This window comes from Cricetulus griseus, chromosome 10 (assembly GCF_003668045.3).
Source record: "Cricetulus griseus strain 17A/GY chromosome 10, alternate assembly CriGri-PICRH-1.0, whole genome shotgun sequence".
Lineage (NCBI taxonomy): Eukaryota > Metazoa > Chordata > Mammalia > Rodentia > Cricetidae > Cricetulus > Cricetulus griseus.
The window spans coordinates 15362892-15382186 of NC_048603.1; the positions used below are offsets into that span (position 1 = coordinate 15362892).

General features: G+C 45.5%; 1 protein-coding gene across 1 annotated transcript in view; it reads left to right on the plus strand.

Moving 5' to 3' along the window:
* The window catches only part of Rgs22 (regulator of G protein signaling 22), a 100128-nt gene that overhangs the window by 36513 nt on the left and 44320 nt on the right, over positions 1 to 19295 (plus strand). The window contains 6 exon segments of the mRNA XM_035449663.1: positions 1818 to 1992; positions 6316 to 6453; positions 6591 to 6595; positions 9019 to 9124; positions 10958 to 11083; positions 11718 to 11819. Of these exon segments, the coding sequence (XP_035305554.1) occupies positions 1818 to 1992; positions 6316 to 6453; positions 6591 to 6595; positions 9019 to 9124; positions 10958 to 11083; positions 11718 to 11819 (652 nt within the window).

The window sequence follows — 19295 nt, forward strand, 5'->3', positions numbered from 1 at the left end:
AAAATGAGTAAAACCAACATTGGCGTGCCTAACTTTTCCACATCCCATGAATTTTACGGGCACCCATTTCTGCCTGTGCATTTAGTTTCTGCCAAAGTCAAGACATGGGACCTCCACAAGCACGCCTTGCACTGCCTGCCATCTCAGCACCCACACCAACCTCCCCAGCTCCCGGGAGCCATCAGTACAAACCGTCTAATGTGGAATCTTTGGGCGCAAGCTTTTCAGGTTCAACATCAACGTCTCAAGGTGTAGCCAAGCCGTGCGCATTAACAACGTTCTCTGCTTTCTCCTGAGTGGTTTATCCATTGTATGTCTGTCCAGCTACTCACTGAAAAACATTGGAGAGTTGTTTATGGTTTCACACACACACACACACACACACACACACACACACACACACACACACACACACGTCCACGAGCACACATAAAATCCTTGGATGTTATTTGTAAGTATCTTCTGATCACAAGACCTTAAGAACAAAGACATGTAAAACCAGCGTGCATGAGAGCTTGCATGATGATGGTGTCTTAAGTAACACAATACTGCTTTAGAACACACTGTCCTACTGTACTGGAGTTCATAGAGTGGCTGGCTCATCAAAGATCTCTGCTGGGAGTAGAATAAGAGCCAGTTACATGGTGAGGGCAGCAGAGGAGTGGACCCAAATGAATAGACTTTAATGTGAATCAAGAGATTAAGGTGTCTGGATTCCCTGGAGGCCGGAAGGGTCTCGTGGACCCACTCCCTGGGATGCTTAGACGAGATGCTTCCAGGTCCAAAGGTGCAAGTCCTGAAGCACACTGTGGAGTGGGCGTGCCCACACTGACTGCAGGGTTTTCCGCTCTTAAACCAAATGTGGCCTTTGGATTCTCTCCGCTCCTAACAGGTCCACCCCGGGAACACCTTCTCTCCTCCCATTTTAAAGGGAAGCCATTTTCCGTCAGTCTCCAGAATGTGAACTAGGAATTAGTCCTCAGGCTTGCCATCAGGTGAACCCTGGTCTAAAGAACAATTTAGCCATAGGCCTGACAGCTGGAGTTAGCCGTGATTACCACAAAGGGTTTTCACACTGACTGGCTACTAGGACATTCTTCCAACTGAGTACAAGCTCCGCCCTGTGCCAAATAGTCTTTCCCCTGGGTTTCTGATGCAGAGTCCATCTTTCATTTGTATAAATTGTTGTAAAATTAATTTAAAGTGTAAGACTTGAAAAATATGTAAATGTGCAGGATAGCCCACTTTAGTAGCTTTCTTGAACATTCTAAAATGCTTCTATTTTTAGCCAGACATGGTGGTGTATGCCTTTAATCCTGGCACTGGGGAGGCAGAAGAAGGTGGATCTTTTCAAGTTCCAGGACAACCTGGAATTTATAAAGAGACCTTGTCTCAAAAAAAAAAATTAAAACTAAAAAATAAAATGAGATGTTTATATATTTTTAAGCATTAACTTAATTTTACCAGTTTTTATTTGATATTATAGATAAATACCAAACTATCACAGCACATTTTATGTTATTTTTAAATCCCTTAATAGTTTTATGTATTCCTTTTTCTTACCAAGCAGATAATAATTTTAATATTATGAGCTTTCTAATGTGTATTACCTTTTTCTATAAGCGAATTAAATACAATGAAATAACATATAGAAAAATATTTTTTAAGATGAACCAGCAGAAAAAGAGAGAGTGACAGAAGGGACTAATAACCCTGATAACTATGGGGCTTGTAGGATTTTGATTGTGAGATTTATCATAGTTCCATCTTAACATATTGAATCTTCAGTCGTTTTTTTTTTTTTCCCCAATAAACAGGGCACCAAGATTTTGTGTGACTCATTCATCTTCAACAAAAAATGCTAGTGCTGAACTGAAATTCTGGCGCCTTCGGCAACAGAAACCAAGGGAAGATGTTGACCCTTTCCCGCAGATGGCAACCCTCCTGCCATTAAGGCCAAAGTCTTGCATCCCACAGGTCACCGAGGTCCAGGTAGGGTGTCCAGTGCACGAACCGGTCTTTATTCGCTACAGGGTTCATATCTCTCCTTGGGCCGTTTGTCAACTGCTGTGGTTCGAATGTGACCGGAACCCTACAGGGTTACATGTTTGAGTACTTTGTCCCCACTTGGCACTGTCTGGGAAGGTCAGGAAACCTTCGGAGGTGTGGCCACACCGTAGGAAGTGTGTCACTGGCGCTGGATCCTGAAGCCTTATGGCTTTCCGATCACACTCTGCTCCCCGGAGGCGGATGCAGTGTGATCAGCCGGCTGCCTGTTCCCACCACCACCACGAGGATGAAGTGAATCGCTCCGGAGGAGCCGTGAGACCGAACACAGCCTCCCCTTCCTTAAGTAGTAGCCATTATTAGCTTAATGCATCAGAACAATGCCAAGTGACCAAGGCGGCCACCGACCCTGGCACTCGTCACAAGCTCTTGCTGTCACAACGGCGGTATATACACCCCCCTCAGGTAGGAAGGAGGGGGAGAGAGATCCCTTTACACATACAACCGTGCCACCCACTTGTCTGCTGGAAGTTCTCCAGAGGCCTCCACCTCCACCAAGAACAGAATCTGAAAACCGGCAACGCCGTGGAGGCCCCTGCTAGCCTCGCCACCTCATTTCCCCAGATTCTCCTCTAATTTACTCCAAACCAGCCAGCCGCACTGGTTCCTTTGCTTGTCCTTGAACATGAAGTAGAACCACAGGACCTGTTCCCTGGGCTTGATGCAGCCAGCACCCGTCCCCACAGCCAGGCGCCCCACCTCTCACACCCCCTAGATGGCAGTGCAGCCATCACCTGGTGAGAGAGGCCGCGCCCCGCGTAAGCTCTCACACATAGAACAGTATACCGCCTTCCATCCTTATCGGTGCCCTTGGCTCTACCTTGCCCTGTCGTGTCTACAGCCACACGATTCACCCCTTGACTGCCTTTTACCCTCCTCCTAGACTAGAAGGGAATTCTCTGTGCTGAGTACGTAGCCCTAGAACAAGCTGGCGTAGAACAGTTGCTCAGTAAGCAGCACCCCAAAAACCAGAGGAAGGGAGCTGGGCACATGGCAGAGAATAAATAAGAGGGCAATTGAAGGAAATAGCAAGTAACCTCAGTGATAAAGCACCCCCCCCATACACCCATCTTCACCATGTAAGGGTCATGGCAGAATATTCTGTTATCGTCACACAAAACTGCCCCAGGACTGTTTGAGAGTCGGAATGTCTTGTTTCAAAGCTCAGCAAGTTACAGAAAACATCTTATATGTTTCACTTCCACGCACAGTAGTTCAGCACCGTCAGCACGGTCACGGTTTTTGTTTCCCTGTGGTTCCAGAACTCCGGGCACACCTCTAGCAATCTCCCCAAGAACTTGTAAAGTCGTACCAGGGCCTGGGCCCTTACTTCACAGGCTGATGTAACTGGCCTGGAGAAGTCTGGGTCCCTCTGAAACCAATGAGTTGGCTTAGGACCTACATCCCCAACCCCACGAGAACATGAGAATTAAATCCTGTGTTTTCATAAAATTCCAGGTGATGCAAGTGTTCAGCATTGCTGCTAACAGGTGGCTTTTAGTGTCACCTGTGCAGACAGAGATCCCTGGGTTTCACCACAGATCGAGATTCAGTGGGACTTGGGTTTCCAATTCCCTGTCCTGGCGATGTTCTCGCCACTAGACACCACACTCTCCACCATTTTCTTACCCATTTCATTGTTTTCTTAGCCAATTCCCCCCACCGCCTTTTTCTTGTTTTTCTTTTTCTGCTTTATCTTGACTTGCTTTGTGCCTCGAGGCCCTACCACACACCTGTATTCTGAGTGTCCGAGTCAACCCGTGCAGTTGGGGTAACCCCGGCTCTAGGTAAAGACGAGTCTTGGAGGCATAGTCCAGTGAGCATGCTGTCTGATGACTCAGATAAGCATTGTCAAATGGAGCGGCTGTGGAGGAGAAAGAAAAAAAAAACAAAAACAACAACAACAAAAAAACATGAGTGACAGGCGAAGAAACTCCAGTGAGTGAGCAGTGTCCGAGCAGTGGGCAGAGTTTGTTGTGTGTGAAATGTACACCAGGCTTGCCTGCCGCTCGATTCTCTATGCTCTTCCTGAGGTGAGCACCGTCACCACGTGGCGTGTCCTGATCCCGCCCGAAGTGCTCTGTCACTCCTTGGCAGGAAGGTCCCTGAGCGGTAGAACCTTTAAAACCAGAAAAATATGATCTCTTTTTAGTGTGTAGCCCTACACATTTGGCAGATACGGTGTGTGAGCCTAACACACTCAAAGTGAAGGGCGGGTCCTCTTCTGTGTTTAGTGTGGCTCATTAGTTTTCCTCCATCATTTACTCTGACTATTCTTTTCTTATTTAAATTACATTTGTTTGTTCGCTTTGTGTGTGTGTGTGTGTGTGTGTGTGTGTGTGAGAGAGAGAGAGAGAGAGAGAGAGTTGTGTGTGTGTGAGAGAGAGAGAGAGAGTTGTGTGTTTGTGTGTGTGTGTGTGAGAGAGAGTTGTGTGTGTGTGTGTGTGTGTGTGTGTGAGAGAGAGAGAGTTATGTGTGTGTGTGTGTGAGAGAGAGAGAGGGAGAGAGAGTTGTGTGTGTGTGTGTGTGTGTGTGTGTGTGTGTGTGTGTGTGTGCGCATGAACACACTTGTGCTCATGTAATGCCAAGGTGCACAGGTGGGGACGTCAGAGAACAACTTGGGGACTATGTGGGTCCCCAGGATGGAACTCAAGCTGGCCCTGAGTTGATGGAACTGTCAGGCCTGGCATAAGCACCCCTACCCGCTGAGCCATCCCTCTGACTTTTTACAGCTGTCAGTGAAGCAACAAAGCTCAATTTGAAAGACTTGAACTTATGGGCTGGAGCAACGGCTCAGTGATTAAGAGCACTGGCTGCTCTTCCAGAGGTCCTGGGTTCAGTTCTCAGTACCTAGCTCATAACTGTCTGTAACTCCAGCTTCTGACCTGACAGACCCGACCCGCCCCCCACACACACTTTAAAAAAAAAAAAAAAACGTATGGCCCAGACATGATGATGTATACCTTAAGTTCTAGCCTTTAGGAGACAGAGGCAGGTAGAAAACTCTATGAATTTGAGGCCAGCCTGATCTCCATAGTGAGTTCCAAAACAGTCAGGTCTACATGGCAAGACCCTGCCTCTAATAAGTGAATAAAAGCAATTCCATAGCATGGGGGCTACTCTGCCTCCCTCCTCCACCCCAGACCCTGGAAGCTACTGCTCTGTTTCCTGTTTCTATAAATTCAGGCATATTTATAGAATATACATGTAATTACAGTCTCATTAACAGTTGCTTAACACCTAAAACTGCGATGCTTTGTTTGAGACGGGGGACTCGCTGTGTAGCCCAGGCTGGCCTTGAACTTGTGACCTCCGTGCCTCAGTCTCCCGAGTGCTGGGACTACAGACAGGCACCAGCCTTAACCTGAGGCTCCACCAGCGAAGAGCATCTTTGCCCGTTTCCCAAGGCCCGGTCTCTTTCCCATCCCTGACTCATCCTCCCTTTTGTGAGTGGTCCCCTGCCACGCCCCACTCTGTATTCTCCCTCCAGGGTGTCTCTTGGGGCTTGCCCGAGAGCCCCCCAGCTGCCCTTGGTGCACAGTCTACCTTATACTTTTGTTGAAAAAAATACATTTGATTAATTTTGTATGTACGGTATTATGTTTGCATGTATGGTTGTGTACTATGGGCATGACCTCTCCCCACAGACACCAGAAGAGAGCTTCAAATCCCTTGGGACTAGAATTACAGACAGTTGCGAGCCACCACGTGGGTGCTGGGAATTGAACCTGCGCCCTCTGGAAGAGCAGTCAGTTAAGATCAGCTCATAACTATTGAGCTATCGTCTCTCCTGCTCCTACCATTAGAAACCTTTATGAAGAGGAAAAAAAATAACTATAACCATAAAATGTCCCTAAAAGGGCAGACACAGTACTATTAAGCCATAGAGCCCTTGTTCCAGCAAAGCAAACGTCTTTATTTTCTTTCCCTGCCCCACCTCTTTCTGGGGCTCTCCCTCACAGTCTTAAACCTATCCACGAGAAGGGATGGCTGCCAAGTTCCTTCCCCAGGAAGGAGTCTGCCTCCATGGTCCTGGAAGTAAGGACCTAGCCAGTCTCTGGCTCCTCATATAGCCTGAGTTGCTGTTGTATTTCACTCTGCCTGTCCCATAAAACCCTCGTGTGTTTTGGACGCTTAGTAGGCAGTAGAGTTCGGGTTAGATTAAAACTAGCTTGAGGTGTATGTGCGGAGCTTCATTCTCGGTTTCGCTTTGCCCATTTTCCATCTCATCGTCATCTCACTTTTTAGGGAGATGAAGTCAGTTTATTTCAACAAGCCAAATCTCCTAACAAATTGTCGAGAGTAAGCACGGGGACTCAAAAGATGGGGAAGAGCGAGCCATTGTATCGGATCCCTTCTAAGGACGACAGCCTTGAGAAAGGGTAGGTGCCCTCTTTTTAATGCCAAGTGCTTTGGGTCACTGGTTTGCAATATGAATTCCTAAGATTCAGTAACATGTGTCAAGGCTTGTGACTGACCTGCCTACTCTAAGTTAGAAGAATCCCAGATTAATACATCCAAAGAGGCGGTGCCTGGGTCCAGCCACAGGCAGGGCTTCTAACTGACCTCCTACTACGTGTTTGGCTCTGCTGTGATCCACTTCTTCTCAAGTCTGAGAACCCTTAAGACCCTGAAGAGCACTGGTGCCATCTAACACACACCGCACCGACTTTCTACTTTGTGTTTCCCTCTGCATATTGTTCTGGAGTTCCAGTGGGACTTTTTTTCCTTATTGTGAAGAATATCCTTGGATATCAGCTTTGGACAATTCTTTTAGTAATTTATCACTTGACATTTATTCTTTTATATAAACTGAAGTAAAATTCACATAACAATAAAGTTTAGCAACTTAAATGATGTCAAACAGATATGGATGCAGCCTGGTTTTCAGTGTATTTGGATGATTCCCATGAGAGCTGTCCAAGTCAATTCATGTATCCCACAAAGCTGTAATGCAGTGTAATACACCATAGGTTATTATTATTTTTTTTTGATTTGCACGCATTTCTGATTTGCATGAACCTGGGCACGGTGGCACATGCCTATAGTCCCAGCACTCAGGAGGATGGTAGGTTTTAAGCCAACGTGGGCTACGTGGTAAGACCTCATCTTAAACACTAAAAATGAGACATGGAGAGAGAAATAAGAGTAACAGGTCAGCGTTACACAGCTCCTTGCCATCTCAGAGGCTGACATGGGGTGGAGCCTGGATCTGAACCGGGCTGCTCGATACTTTGATTATAGAAGTTTCTCTTAGTCAGCACAGAGCCGCACAGCTGATGGAAGTGCTCAGCCCTACAGGGGATGTTTATCAACCCCCACCAGACACGAAGAACACCGGGAAGAGGAGGCAGAAGGGATGGGAGGCCTGGAGGGTGGGAAGGAGCACTGTAGTGCCTTCTTCTAGGCATGACCTGAACTCTCACCAGCAGTGGTCACATGATCAGGCCAGCCACAGTCCCCCCACATAGATGAAGGCCACAGTCACCTGATCACCCGTCTCAGCCTTTGTTGAGGAGCTATCATCAGTTGCAGCTGCTGGGGGAGAGAAAAATCTTCTTTGAAGGTGTAACCCCTGGTGGGTGTGGACGCCTCACACCCACATACAGAAGGGTAGCCCTAACCGGACTTAACGAGGGAAAACCAAGACGTGAGTAATGAGGGGGAGGACTCGGGGGAAGCTTAAGGAGATACATGGAAGGTGGGGATGACTTTCACCGTGTACAAGTATGAAGTTTGCAGAGTAAATACTTAATAAAATAGACTAAGGTTTTTGTTATTGATTAGTTCACCTCTCTGAGAATTATATACATTTACACTATTGGTTTCAGATTTGCTTGAGCACAGTAAAAGTGCTTTGTGACTAATTATTAGAGAGAGAGAGAGAGAGAGAGAGAGAGAGAGAGAGAGAGAGAGGAGAGAGACAGAGAGAGGAGAGAGACAGAGAGAGAGGAGAGAGACAGAGAGAGGAGAGAGAGAGAGAGAGAGAGAGAGAGAGAGAGAGAGAGAGAGAGAGAGAGGAAAGAGAAGGGAAAGAATAGCATGCCAGGTGTCACAGTGCACTCTGTGAGTTGGAGACCAGCCTAATGTACACAGAGAATTCTAGGCCAACCAAGACTACACAGTGAGACCCTGCCTCAAAGAAACAAACAAACAAAGCAAAAATGCTAAAAAGAGAACAATAGTCTAAAGTCACTGGATGTGGAGGTTTAGTTCAAGGTTTGATTTTCTTTTAAATTTTTTTTAAAGGCTATTTTGAATGAAATGTTTTGTTTTCGTTCTGGCCATTGGTTTTACTTATTTATTTTTGGTTTTTCAAGACAGGGTTTCTCTGTGTAGCTTTGGATCCTGTCCTGGCACTCACTCTGTAGACCAGGCTGGCCTCGAACTCACAGAGATCCGCCTGCCTCTGCCTCCCGAGTGCTGGGATTAAAGGTGTGTACCACCAATGCCACCCGGCTGTTCTAGCCATTGTTAGTGTGCAAAAATAACTTTTTAAAAATTTTTTTAGATTTATTTATTTATTTTACGTATATGAGTGCTCTGTCTATAGCATGATCCCGCTACAGATGGTTGTGAGGCACCAAGTGGTTGCTGGGAATTGAACTCAGGACCTCTGGAAGAGCAGCCGGTGCTCTTAACCTCTGAGCCATCTCTCCAGCCCAAAGATAACTGTTTTTTGTGAGTTTAGTTTATATCCTGTAGAGACTGTGTGTTATCTGAGAGGAAAAACATTTTTAACATTCCTTGTCGCCCCCCCCACAACCCCCAAGTGGAGACACCTTTTGTTTCTTTCCTCACTCTTGCTGTCCACAGTTTCCCCGTCAAGTCTGATATTGTCTATGTGTTTCTCATCCAGGCTTTAGCACTCAGAGGAAGTTCTCCGATGCCACAGATTGACAGCACTCATGCTTGCTAACTGACCCATTTATTCTCACACCTGTAACCTAGGTTAAAGTTGGGCAACACAGTTGTTCGCTTGACATCTTTCACTGACATCTCTGAATGTCTGAAACCCCAGCTGGAAAGAAGATATACTTACACAGAGGAGCCTAATGTAAGTGTTTTAAGGGCTGAATAACCATGTTCCTTATTTAATCAACCAATGCCCCTGATTTTAGAGTTTGGAAACACTTATTATACTTTTTTTCTCTATTAAACAACACCTTTTGTGGTTTTTAGTTGCAAAGGAATTTACCCACATCTCCCTCCCTTCTCTGCCTCTCTCTCTCCTCTCTCTCTCTCTCTCTCTTTCTCTCTCTTCTTTTGCTTTTTCATTACAATATTTTTCTGTGTAGCCCTGACTGTCTATAGACCAGGCTGGCTGCCTCTGCCTTGTAAGTGCTGGTGATCTCTCTTTTCAAAAATAGTTGTTATGACCTAGATTGATTCTATGATTCTACCTCAGACACAAAATAAGACCCTTTAGTATTCCTGTTCTGTTATTACAATAACTCTGGATGTCATGTCTTAGAAATCTCTCTCTCTCTCTCTCTCTTTTTTATGAAGGCAGAGCGTCTTAGTTAGGGTTTCTATTGCTGTGAAGAGACACTATGACCACAGCAACTCTTATCAAGGAAAACACTTAACTGGGGATGGCTTACAGTTTCAGAGGTTGAGTCCCTTATCATCATGGTGGGACATGGCGGCGTGCAGGCAGACACGGTGCTGGAGAAGGAGCTGCATCCTGATACACAGGCGACAGGAAGTAAACTGAGACACTGGGTGTGGCTTGAGCATATATGACACTTCAGAGCCCGCCCCCACAGTGACACACTTCTTCCAACAAAGTCACACCTCCCAATAGTGCCATTCCCTGAGCCTATGTGGGCCGTTACATTCAAACTACCACACTGGGGGTTCCAGAGTGTAGCTACTTTGACAGCAAGCATCTACCACAGGGGAATTAGATGAAGACTCAGATGAAGCTCTCATGTGCCCTGAGAATTCTACCGACATTATCTAAACACTCAGTTATGTTTTGCATACTTCTTTTATTTTAAGTAAATAGTTCTCTCTCTCTCTCTCTCTCTCTCTCTCTCTCTCTCTCTCTCTTTTTACCAGCTAAAATAAGGATATTTTAGTTTCAAATGCTTTTAGTTAGCCATTAAAAACAAACAAACAAACAGTATGTTCTCAGCTCAGAATTTTTTCTATCAGGCAGAGGCAGTGTGATGAAGAGAGTAAAAAAAGCCTCGCTTAAACCTGTCCCCTATGTGTTTGCCTGGGGAGCACAAAGAAGTCTGAGTCCCATAAAACAGCGCCGAGTTTGCATGAACGACCCATTCCTGGGCATATTCTGGAGTCACTTGTGTGACTGAGAAATAGCCAGCTCTCCGTGTGTCAATGCTGCTAACGTTGTTGGCAGAGAAGCCATAAACAGCCGGGTTTTATGAGAACTTCATTGCCATTTCCACTCTGAAGGCCATGACCTGTGTGGGTGAGACTGTCCAAAGAGCCCCCTCCCCCAGCACTGAGAGGCCTTGAGATGGTTCTTTTTATAACCCACTTGGAGTTAGAACAGCAGCACCTCAAGGCTAAAATAACAGTAAATATGTAGGAAACAGGCCACCAATGGAGACTTGGAAGGCTCCCCAACGGAGCCAATGCGCCCGCCCGAAACATGAAAGTAATTGAGGTCAGGGAGGCTACTCTTGACATCGTGCTTGGAATCGGGCGCTGGTTTATAACAGAACGGATTCTCCCGCCATGACTGAGTTCCACAAATGAATCTTACACGACAGTCAGATGCAAGCATTAATTACATATATGCTACACACATAAAAATGACAGCCCAGCTGCATCTCTGAAGCCCACTTGTACAGTGCTGTAAAGAATCACACTGTGTTCATGGGGATAATGAACTTTTGTCTCGTGTTTTGCTATCCAGGTTAAAGCTACGTTTGGTAGTAGAGCCTTGGGAGGCTTTAACATGGAAAACTTGTTACAGTCTTTGTATGTCGAAAATAGAGCTGGATTCTTCTTCACTAAGTTCTGCGAGAATTCAGGGAACAAGGTAGAGAATAATTATTTTAAGTCTGGATTTATTGTTTTACTTGATTTAAAGATAAGTGGCATTGAAATAACTTGGTGTTCATAATCTCAATTTACTATGCCATACTTAGTTTATTTCTATTAATGCTTGATTCTTAATAATTTTAACAACCATAAATTATAATGCATAGCGATAAAATGATTTTCAGTAATGTTTTTTAAATTACAACTGATATTTGTATGACCCAAATGAAGAGTGATTAATTGCCTTAGTAGTTAATATTTAGTTGTGATATGATACCCATTTGCCCATATGTTGATATGCCAGACTGTGCTGTCTGTCATGCCACAAATCCATGTTCTTTACCTGTCAACCAGAATGCTTGCACTTTTTGTATTCATCGCTATTTTTAAACATTTACTATTTTAATGACCAACTCTATGGGAGGGTTGCGTGCAAATAATACAGTGTTCAACTGACAACAGGCATAAATACCTTGCCCATTGCCAGTTTGCGGTAAAAGACTGAGACCAGCTTAAGCTGGATGTGATTTGTGGTAGCAGTAAGGACGTAGCGTGTATAGACATGTAGGGAATTAGAGCTCCAAGGGCCTCACTGACTGGCTGTGATGATTTCTGTACTTCTCCATCCGCAGCTGTGGAAGAACAGTGTGTACTTTTGGTTTGACCTACAGGCTTATCATCAGCTGTTCTACCAAGATACACTTCACCCTTTCAAAGTTTGCAAGCAAGCCCAAGTAAGTAGCAAATAGCACTGCTCTATGCAAAGCCGTGAGTACGCAGGAAAATAAAAATTGTGTCCGGGCCTCAGACTAGAGAGAGCTGGGTTGCTCAGGGCTCAGATCATTTCCCCAGGAATACTCCATGGTTTATAACCTGATCCATGCGTCTTCCGTTTTTATCTGTTTGATCTGGTCTGCTTTATCGTCTTTACCTGCCAACTACTTGTTCTTCCCATAAAAGAATGTCTGCTCTGCTCTCCTTCCCCCGCCAGCTAGCATACTTTTTGGGTTTGCCTGTCGGGGACTGTGAGGGGATGTGTAAGTGAGTCACTGTGGTGACCAGGAGCCACAGTCGTGGCTAGAGTTCCCTGAGCCCCCTGCGGATGTCAGCTGTTGGATGTGTGCTGGGCCGTGGCTGGCACGGGGCTGTGTGTGCATGTGCAGGCCCCATGTAGGCGTCTGGGCTTCCATCTACATGCCATGTGAGATAGACCCTCAGAGGGTGGAGGAGAGAGCATTTCAAGACCACCCTGAAGCAGGGTAGGGAAGGAGTAAAAAAAAAAAAAAAAAAAAAAAAAAAAAAAAAAAAAAAAAAAAAACTGGAAGAGAACGAACAGAAGATCTCTGCAAATGGGGACAGAGAGAGCAGCTTCTTGCAGGGGGCAGTGGCAGGAGGTAGAGATGGGAACAGAATTATGACTCGAGCTGGCTTTTTTGGGTTTTATTCTTAGGCTCTTCAGATCTTTTATGGAGTAAGGTCTCCCAGGATTAGACAACCGCAAACCACTTCTCTATCTGTTGATCACTTGGTGATTCTTATAACCCTAAATAACCCATCCCAGAGGATCCTACCGCCAAATGCTGCTCAGGGAGTTAGTTTCACCCTGTTATTTATTATCCCAGAGTCTTGCTCAGGACACCAGAGTGCACTGCTGGATGTCTGGCTGCTCCCACCCCACCCCCTCAAGTCCAGAGTGAGCAGCTCTGCTTTGTAGCCCCAGTGACAGCTTTGTTCTTCTTGCCGTGAGAATAAGGACCGCGGCGGCCCCAACATAGCCCAGATGTCTCCACGAAATCATGAAATGAATCTCTACTTTACCAGGACCCTTTTCTGAGACCACACAGCTCTGCTTGTTAACTCTCTACCTGTAATTCACTGTTGACCCTCCTCCCCTAACCCATTGCCCCCCCCCCCGTCTGCTGTGGGACCATCTGTTATTTTTATTATGTTTCCACTACTCAAAGAATCCTCCTCCCATAAAGACTACAGCTGCCCAGTGATGTGGGGTTGCTTGTGTGTTGATATTCAGCCAGACGTCGTATATGCATGAAGGAGGAGGTTCTGTTCTGGCTTCATAGGCTTCCTGGTTCTTGGCAATGCTGCCATCAGCTACCTCTACCTGGTTCGGAAACTGGACTGTTTGGGTTGTTTTAAAAACAGAACGCTCTATTTGGGGATTGCCAGGACCGAGAAGTTTCCCCCAAGGTAGTCAAGGCAGGAATTGGAAGAGCAGGACAGTGTAGAACACCCCGGGTACCTTTGGTTTTGAATAGGTGGAAACACAAGGAGAGAATTCTTTTTTTTTTTTTTTTAATGTATTTCAATCTTGTACCTATAGTTGTTTCACTGTTTTTATTCCCGGGGGGGGGGGGGGGAGAACTGCTATCTCAACCAGTTTGGGTTTTATTATGCAAAGCTTTTGTTCTTCCAGATACACGAATTGTCTGTGACATTATTGTATTATGCATTTGTTTTACAGTATGAACTATGACCCAGTTAATGACAATAGGAATATTGTATGGCTTTCTTCAAAGATTCATTTATAATATGGATCTTTGGAATGACAATGCCACCAAGGGAATATATTCATCTGCCAATACATGATGAATGTGTCATGAACTTGATTTTATATCCTTTTCCTGTGTCTGCCAAGTCACACACTAAGAGACTAAGAGTTGCTGCCAAAGGACCTGTGTGATCTTTTTCTGTATGCATAGCTTTATTATTCCAATTAGCAGTATAGGAACAGTAGTAGATAGATAGGGGAGAACCAATAATAAGGATTTAGCATGACTCATGAGCTCAAAAGTTCGAACTAATGTTTTGGGCATGCCGCTAGGATCTCCCTACTCAACTTCAAGAGAACATAGTCAACAATTAGAAAGGAACGGTGGTCATGGCATTGTTCAGGTACAACCCCTGCCTCTAGAGGGCCACACAGCACTGACTGGATTTGTTGACTAGAGCCTGCACTTTTCTTCACTTTGCATGCTTGCTTTAGTGAGAGGATTGACAACAGAGCACTGCCTCCTCCCTCGACTTGTCTTAAGTCTTTCTAAGGACATGTATGTTGCAATAAAAGCTGCACTTAGGATCTACTACCCTAGCTACTATCTAGCATAAATACTGATTTTTAAAAATATAACAAATACATATACGATAGATTCATATTAGATATGCTTATAAACATATATGCACGTTTACAATTCTAGAGGTGGGTGGGAGCTGGGAGAGTGGAGCAGATAAATGAGGCAGACTCAAGTCTCATGCAATGGTCAGCTTTATTCAGAGTATCAGACAGTTTGCACTCTGAGGGTTAAGAGGAGTCGCGTGAGTAAAGAGACTGATCCACAAGGACAAGCTACACGCAGCAAAAAACATGCTTTTTCCACAGAGGCATATAAACAAGTAACAATAGCCAGTTGTAATGAATAATATGAATTAAAAAAATCACTCCTATCTGTTACAGCAGGGAGGGACAAGAAAGCAAATCCAAGACCAATTCCACGTGTTTGAAGAAACTGAGGTCACAAGTCCCTTGTCTTGGTTTCTCAGAGTTTTCTCCACAAGCTCTCAGAAGTCACCTCACACAGCTTCATTCGTGGACAAAGTTCCGACACATACACACCAACACACATTAGATTCAGGAAAATAAGAAACGGGAGCTGGGAATTTGGCTCACTGGCGAGTGCTTGCCCAGCATGTGTGAGACCTGGGTTCAGTCTCCAGCACTATAATCAATATGTAAAACTTAAGTTTGTAGAATCAGAAAAGAAGGCAGTTAAAGTAAAATCACAGATTTCATTTGCCTGCAAGTGTCCATTTTATCCTGACGACTTAGCTCCCTATGGGCTTAAAGACTTGATGGTTTTGTCTGCCGTCGGCACATACTGATTCTATAATAACAGACGTAACTGTGACATTTCCGTAAGTGTGTATCATGTATTTTGACCCTATCCACCCCCACTGCCCTGTCTTGTCCCCTCCGTCTCCAGTGGTTCCCTCCTCCTTCCCCACCACAGACTGTTTCCTGTCAGCCCCGGGAAGGTGTCACAGTGTTCAGTTGCGGTGCTAAAGGATCTGCTGCTGCTGTTGTTGTAGGGTGGAGGACGCCTTTTCCTACTTACTACCTTACAGCCTTTCCCCCGACTTTAGCGCTCGGGGTTTGACCGTAGTGTGTTCACCGCCATGCTCTGTCTTAGGCTTCAGTTGCTTCTGACATCTCAGGAATCTTGTCTTTGCAAGTTCTGCACTGTCCTCACTGACAGGTCTTGCAGTGTTTACACCTGGGCGTTTTCTGCTGTTGTGGATCCCCCACCCGAACCCTGCTCATAAAACATGTTGTTTTCGTTTTTTGCTATGCAACCCACCCATTGAGTTAGATTACGTTTTTCATTCATAAGGCTTTTTTGTTGTTGTTGTTGTTTATTTGGGTGTTATTGCTTGTTTGTTTGTTTTTGAGACCATATAGTCTTAGCTGGCCTATAACTTACTATGTAGAACTCTTAAGAGATCTGCCCCCCTCCGCCTGGGATTAAAAGCTGGTGCCGCCATGCCCAGCTATGATTTTTATTCTTAAACGTTATATTTGTGTGTTATAATTCTTCCCGGTATTTCCTTTTGTTCCATGCACTTTTAAATTTCTTTGTCTCGTCTTTAATCATTAGTCTCTAGCTGTATTAGTTATTCCTGAATGATGGCTTTACCACAAACTCCGTGGCTCAGAAAAATCACACATTTGTTCTATCAGTTTTTGTGGGCCAGGTGCCGTTAATCCCAGCTCTGAGAAGCAGAGGTAGGTGGATCTCTGTGAGTTCAAGGCCAAAATGGTCTACAGAGTGAGTTCTAGCAGAACTGAACTACATAATGGGACCTTATCTCAAAAGTGAGAAGGGGGCGGTGGGAGGGGAGGGAAAGCGTGGGTATCAAGAGCCACTGTGTTTCTAGGGGCCACCCTAGAGGCTGGCTGCCACACTGCTCAACGATTCTATGACCTGCAGTTCTTGGAAGAACTAATTTTTAGTTCTGCTGACACAGTGGATTCTTCCCTTGTATGTTTAGTAATTTTGAAGCATGAGCTCTTTAGAGTGTGTGTGTGTGTGTGTGTGTGTGTGTGTGTGTGTGTGTGTGTGTGTGTGTGTGTGTGTGTGTGTGTGTGTGTGTGTGTGTGTGTGTTTCTTCTGCTGGGCACATTTCAAATGCTAATTTCTTATCTTGGAGAGATGTGAACGCAGACAATGTGTCAATTGGAAAACCAGGCTCAGGCCAGGGTAAACAGTAACAAGTTCTCAGGGAAGGCGATTGCTTTTCTCTTTCAGAAAGCAAGGTGGAGCCGGGCGCTTCTGTTTTGTTTCCTAGGCTCAGTAGATACAAAGAATCTTGTACGAGGGGCTTGCTGTGGCTACTAAAAAAGAAAACGTGTGACTTGTCCTTCTGAGACTCTTTTTGGCATGCTGGCAGCTCAGATGACTTGAAAAGCCTCCAGAAAATGTAACAAACACGCATGGCAGAAATAGCAAGTGAGAAAGTCTCCCAGGCAGAGGGAAGGGGTACATTGAAAACCTGGCAATTAGCGTGAGTGGACAATAAGATAGTACAAACCCAGAGCCACAGGACACGGGGCAGGTGACACTGCTTACTACCTTAGCCTCTGCTACAACTTGTTCTGAGTTAGGATACAGTGTGATGGAAACACACTCTGTTAAGAGTCTCTCTCGGGGCATTTCCTGTGAGACCCTGTCTCCTTGTAATGTCAGAAGCTACACCCGAAAAGTCTCACCAACACGACTGCCTAAACACAAGCAGAACAAGGACAATAACAATATGTTTGCCAAGGGGACTACACAAAGAACTACAGGGCACTAACGAATGCCAAGAGCTGCAAACGCAGTGCTCCCCAGGGAAGAACACATCAACTGGTCATCTAATACCAGAGTCAGCCCTGAAACGTACATTCGAGTAGCCTTATACAGACTGGGCAGGGTGGAGTTGTGTATCTAAGAATACATATGTATGTACATTGTACATATACATAGCTGTATTTAACAACAATTAAGATGAATAAAGAGACCATGAATTTGAAACCGAGTAAAGATATATGCCCACATGGGAGGGTCTGGAGAGAGAAAAGAGATGGTGTGGAGGGGGAAATGATGTATTTATATTATTATAATTTTTTTAAAGAGTAAAAGGGAGTGTTTCACACTCGGGGGTCCTCCCAATACAAGAATGAGAACCTTGTTCTTGGGGACGCTTGCTCTCTCAGGAGGCAGCGGCTGCTGAAGTAATCTGGTTGTGTTGGAAACAAACCTGACACAGCGGAGTAAGCGGGGAGAGGAGATAATTCTCTTCCTTTACTGGTAGGTAACAGTTGGTGATTTTAAAACACTTTAATAATTTTTAAAATAAGTCTTCGGGAACACATCAGGAATGAGGGACCTATTTCACGTTCTCTAATTTCTGAGCCAGACACGCCTCTCCTTTTAGTCGTATTTAGCACAAAATAAATCTCTCTCTTGATGACAACCCCTTACACACACACACACACACACACACACAAAACCAGTTCTTTTCCATTTAGCTCATAGGAACAGCTCCGGAACAGCTTCTTTCCGACCACAACTAGGTTCCATCTTGATAACTGGAAGTCCCACCCCTGACACTTCCCTCCATCCACCGATGTGACAGCACTCTCTGGCCCAGTTGTGTGGCAAGAAATTGACTTGCTGCTGTTCCACACTTTCCTTCAACGATGTCCCTTAAGAGACCCAGTAAACAGGTCAGTGCACAGGACTCTGGGGTTCAGAACACTGTCTTCAACTCTGAGCGAGGAGGACTAGGTTGGAGTTGGCTGTCTTCCTTCATCTCTTCCCCTACGTCACCTTTCGAGACAGGGCCTCTCACTGAACTTGAAGACCCCCGGTTAGCTACCAGGATCTGACCATCCGCATACCCCAGCGCTGGAATTATGGATGTTTGCTGTCACAATGGGCACTGGGATCTGAACACAGGTCTTCAAGGCCCCGTGATGTGAATTTCGCTGACGGCCACCTCCCCCCCCCCCAGCTGTACCTCCACCCATTTGTGTTTTCAACATTCACGAGAGAAAGGAAACAAAAGCGGAGTGGATAAATGTCACGAGACCTACATGCATGCGCTGGTGACCTTAGGAATCCTTAGTTGTGACACAGCTCGGAAATTGTGTACTGCCATTTTTATATCATTTCCCATGGGTGTCGTGAGACAGTATGGATCCAATGGCCACACTTGATTGCACAGTGTAACCTGCCTGGGGATTCCTCAAGTGTTCATGTGTCTGTCCCCACTGCTCTGCTCCCACTCTCCAACTGCAGCAACAGGTGACCAAGACAAACGGAAGAGTGGAGTGATGTCTTGTTTATGCTCTAACAAATAAAGCTTGCCTGAAGATCAGAGGGCGAAGCTAGCCACTAGTTAACCATAGAGGTCTGGAGGTCTGTACAGACAGACAGGCAGGCATATGTCTGGGCAGAGAGAGGAAGTGATAAGGCAGCAGGAGACAGGAGCTCAGTCTCTTCCCGGCTGGAAGCTGAGTAGCTGAGATGGCTGTGGTTTTGCTCCTCCATCTCTCTGATCTCTCAGCATTTTCCCCTATATCTGACTCTGGGCTTTTATAGTAATTACGATTAGAACTCGTGCTACAGAATAACAAATTAGACCAGCAGTTGCATGCGTCATTCCTAGCCTAGAAACTTATACTGGTGTGCCCACAAATACCTACTTTTAGCCGGGCTCTGGCCTGAGCAGGGAACCAGTGGGTGAACGAAGCAGGCACCGCTGCCAGACCCCAGACCTCTCTGCCCCTTCTAGTTTTCAGGGAGACATTGAAAGTTCAGAGAAGAGGACCAGGCCGACCTTTTCCTCTTAAAGCTTGCATCGTCCTGGCAACATTTTCCAGGGACATACTAGCTAACTTCACGTTTTACCCAAACCTTGGGTGCCCCTAACCACAAACTCATTTGGAAATTTTTTTTTTTAAAAAAGGTGACGTAAGAGGGGCTGTATGGAAGATGAGCCTCCACTGCTCCCCACCATCCATTAGGGTAATTGTTTAACTCCCCTAGGTGTTTACAGGACTTAGACACTTCCGGGTGGTCCCCATGCGTTCATTAAAGAGCTATGAGCTAAGTGCTCCTCTAGGCAGGCCTGTATTTCCAGGTGCGCAAGCAGCA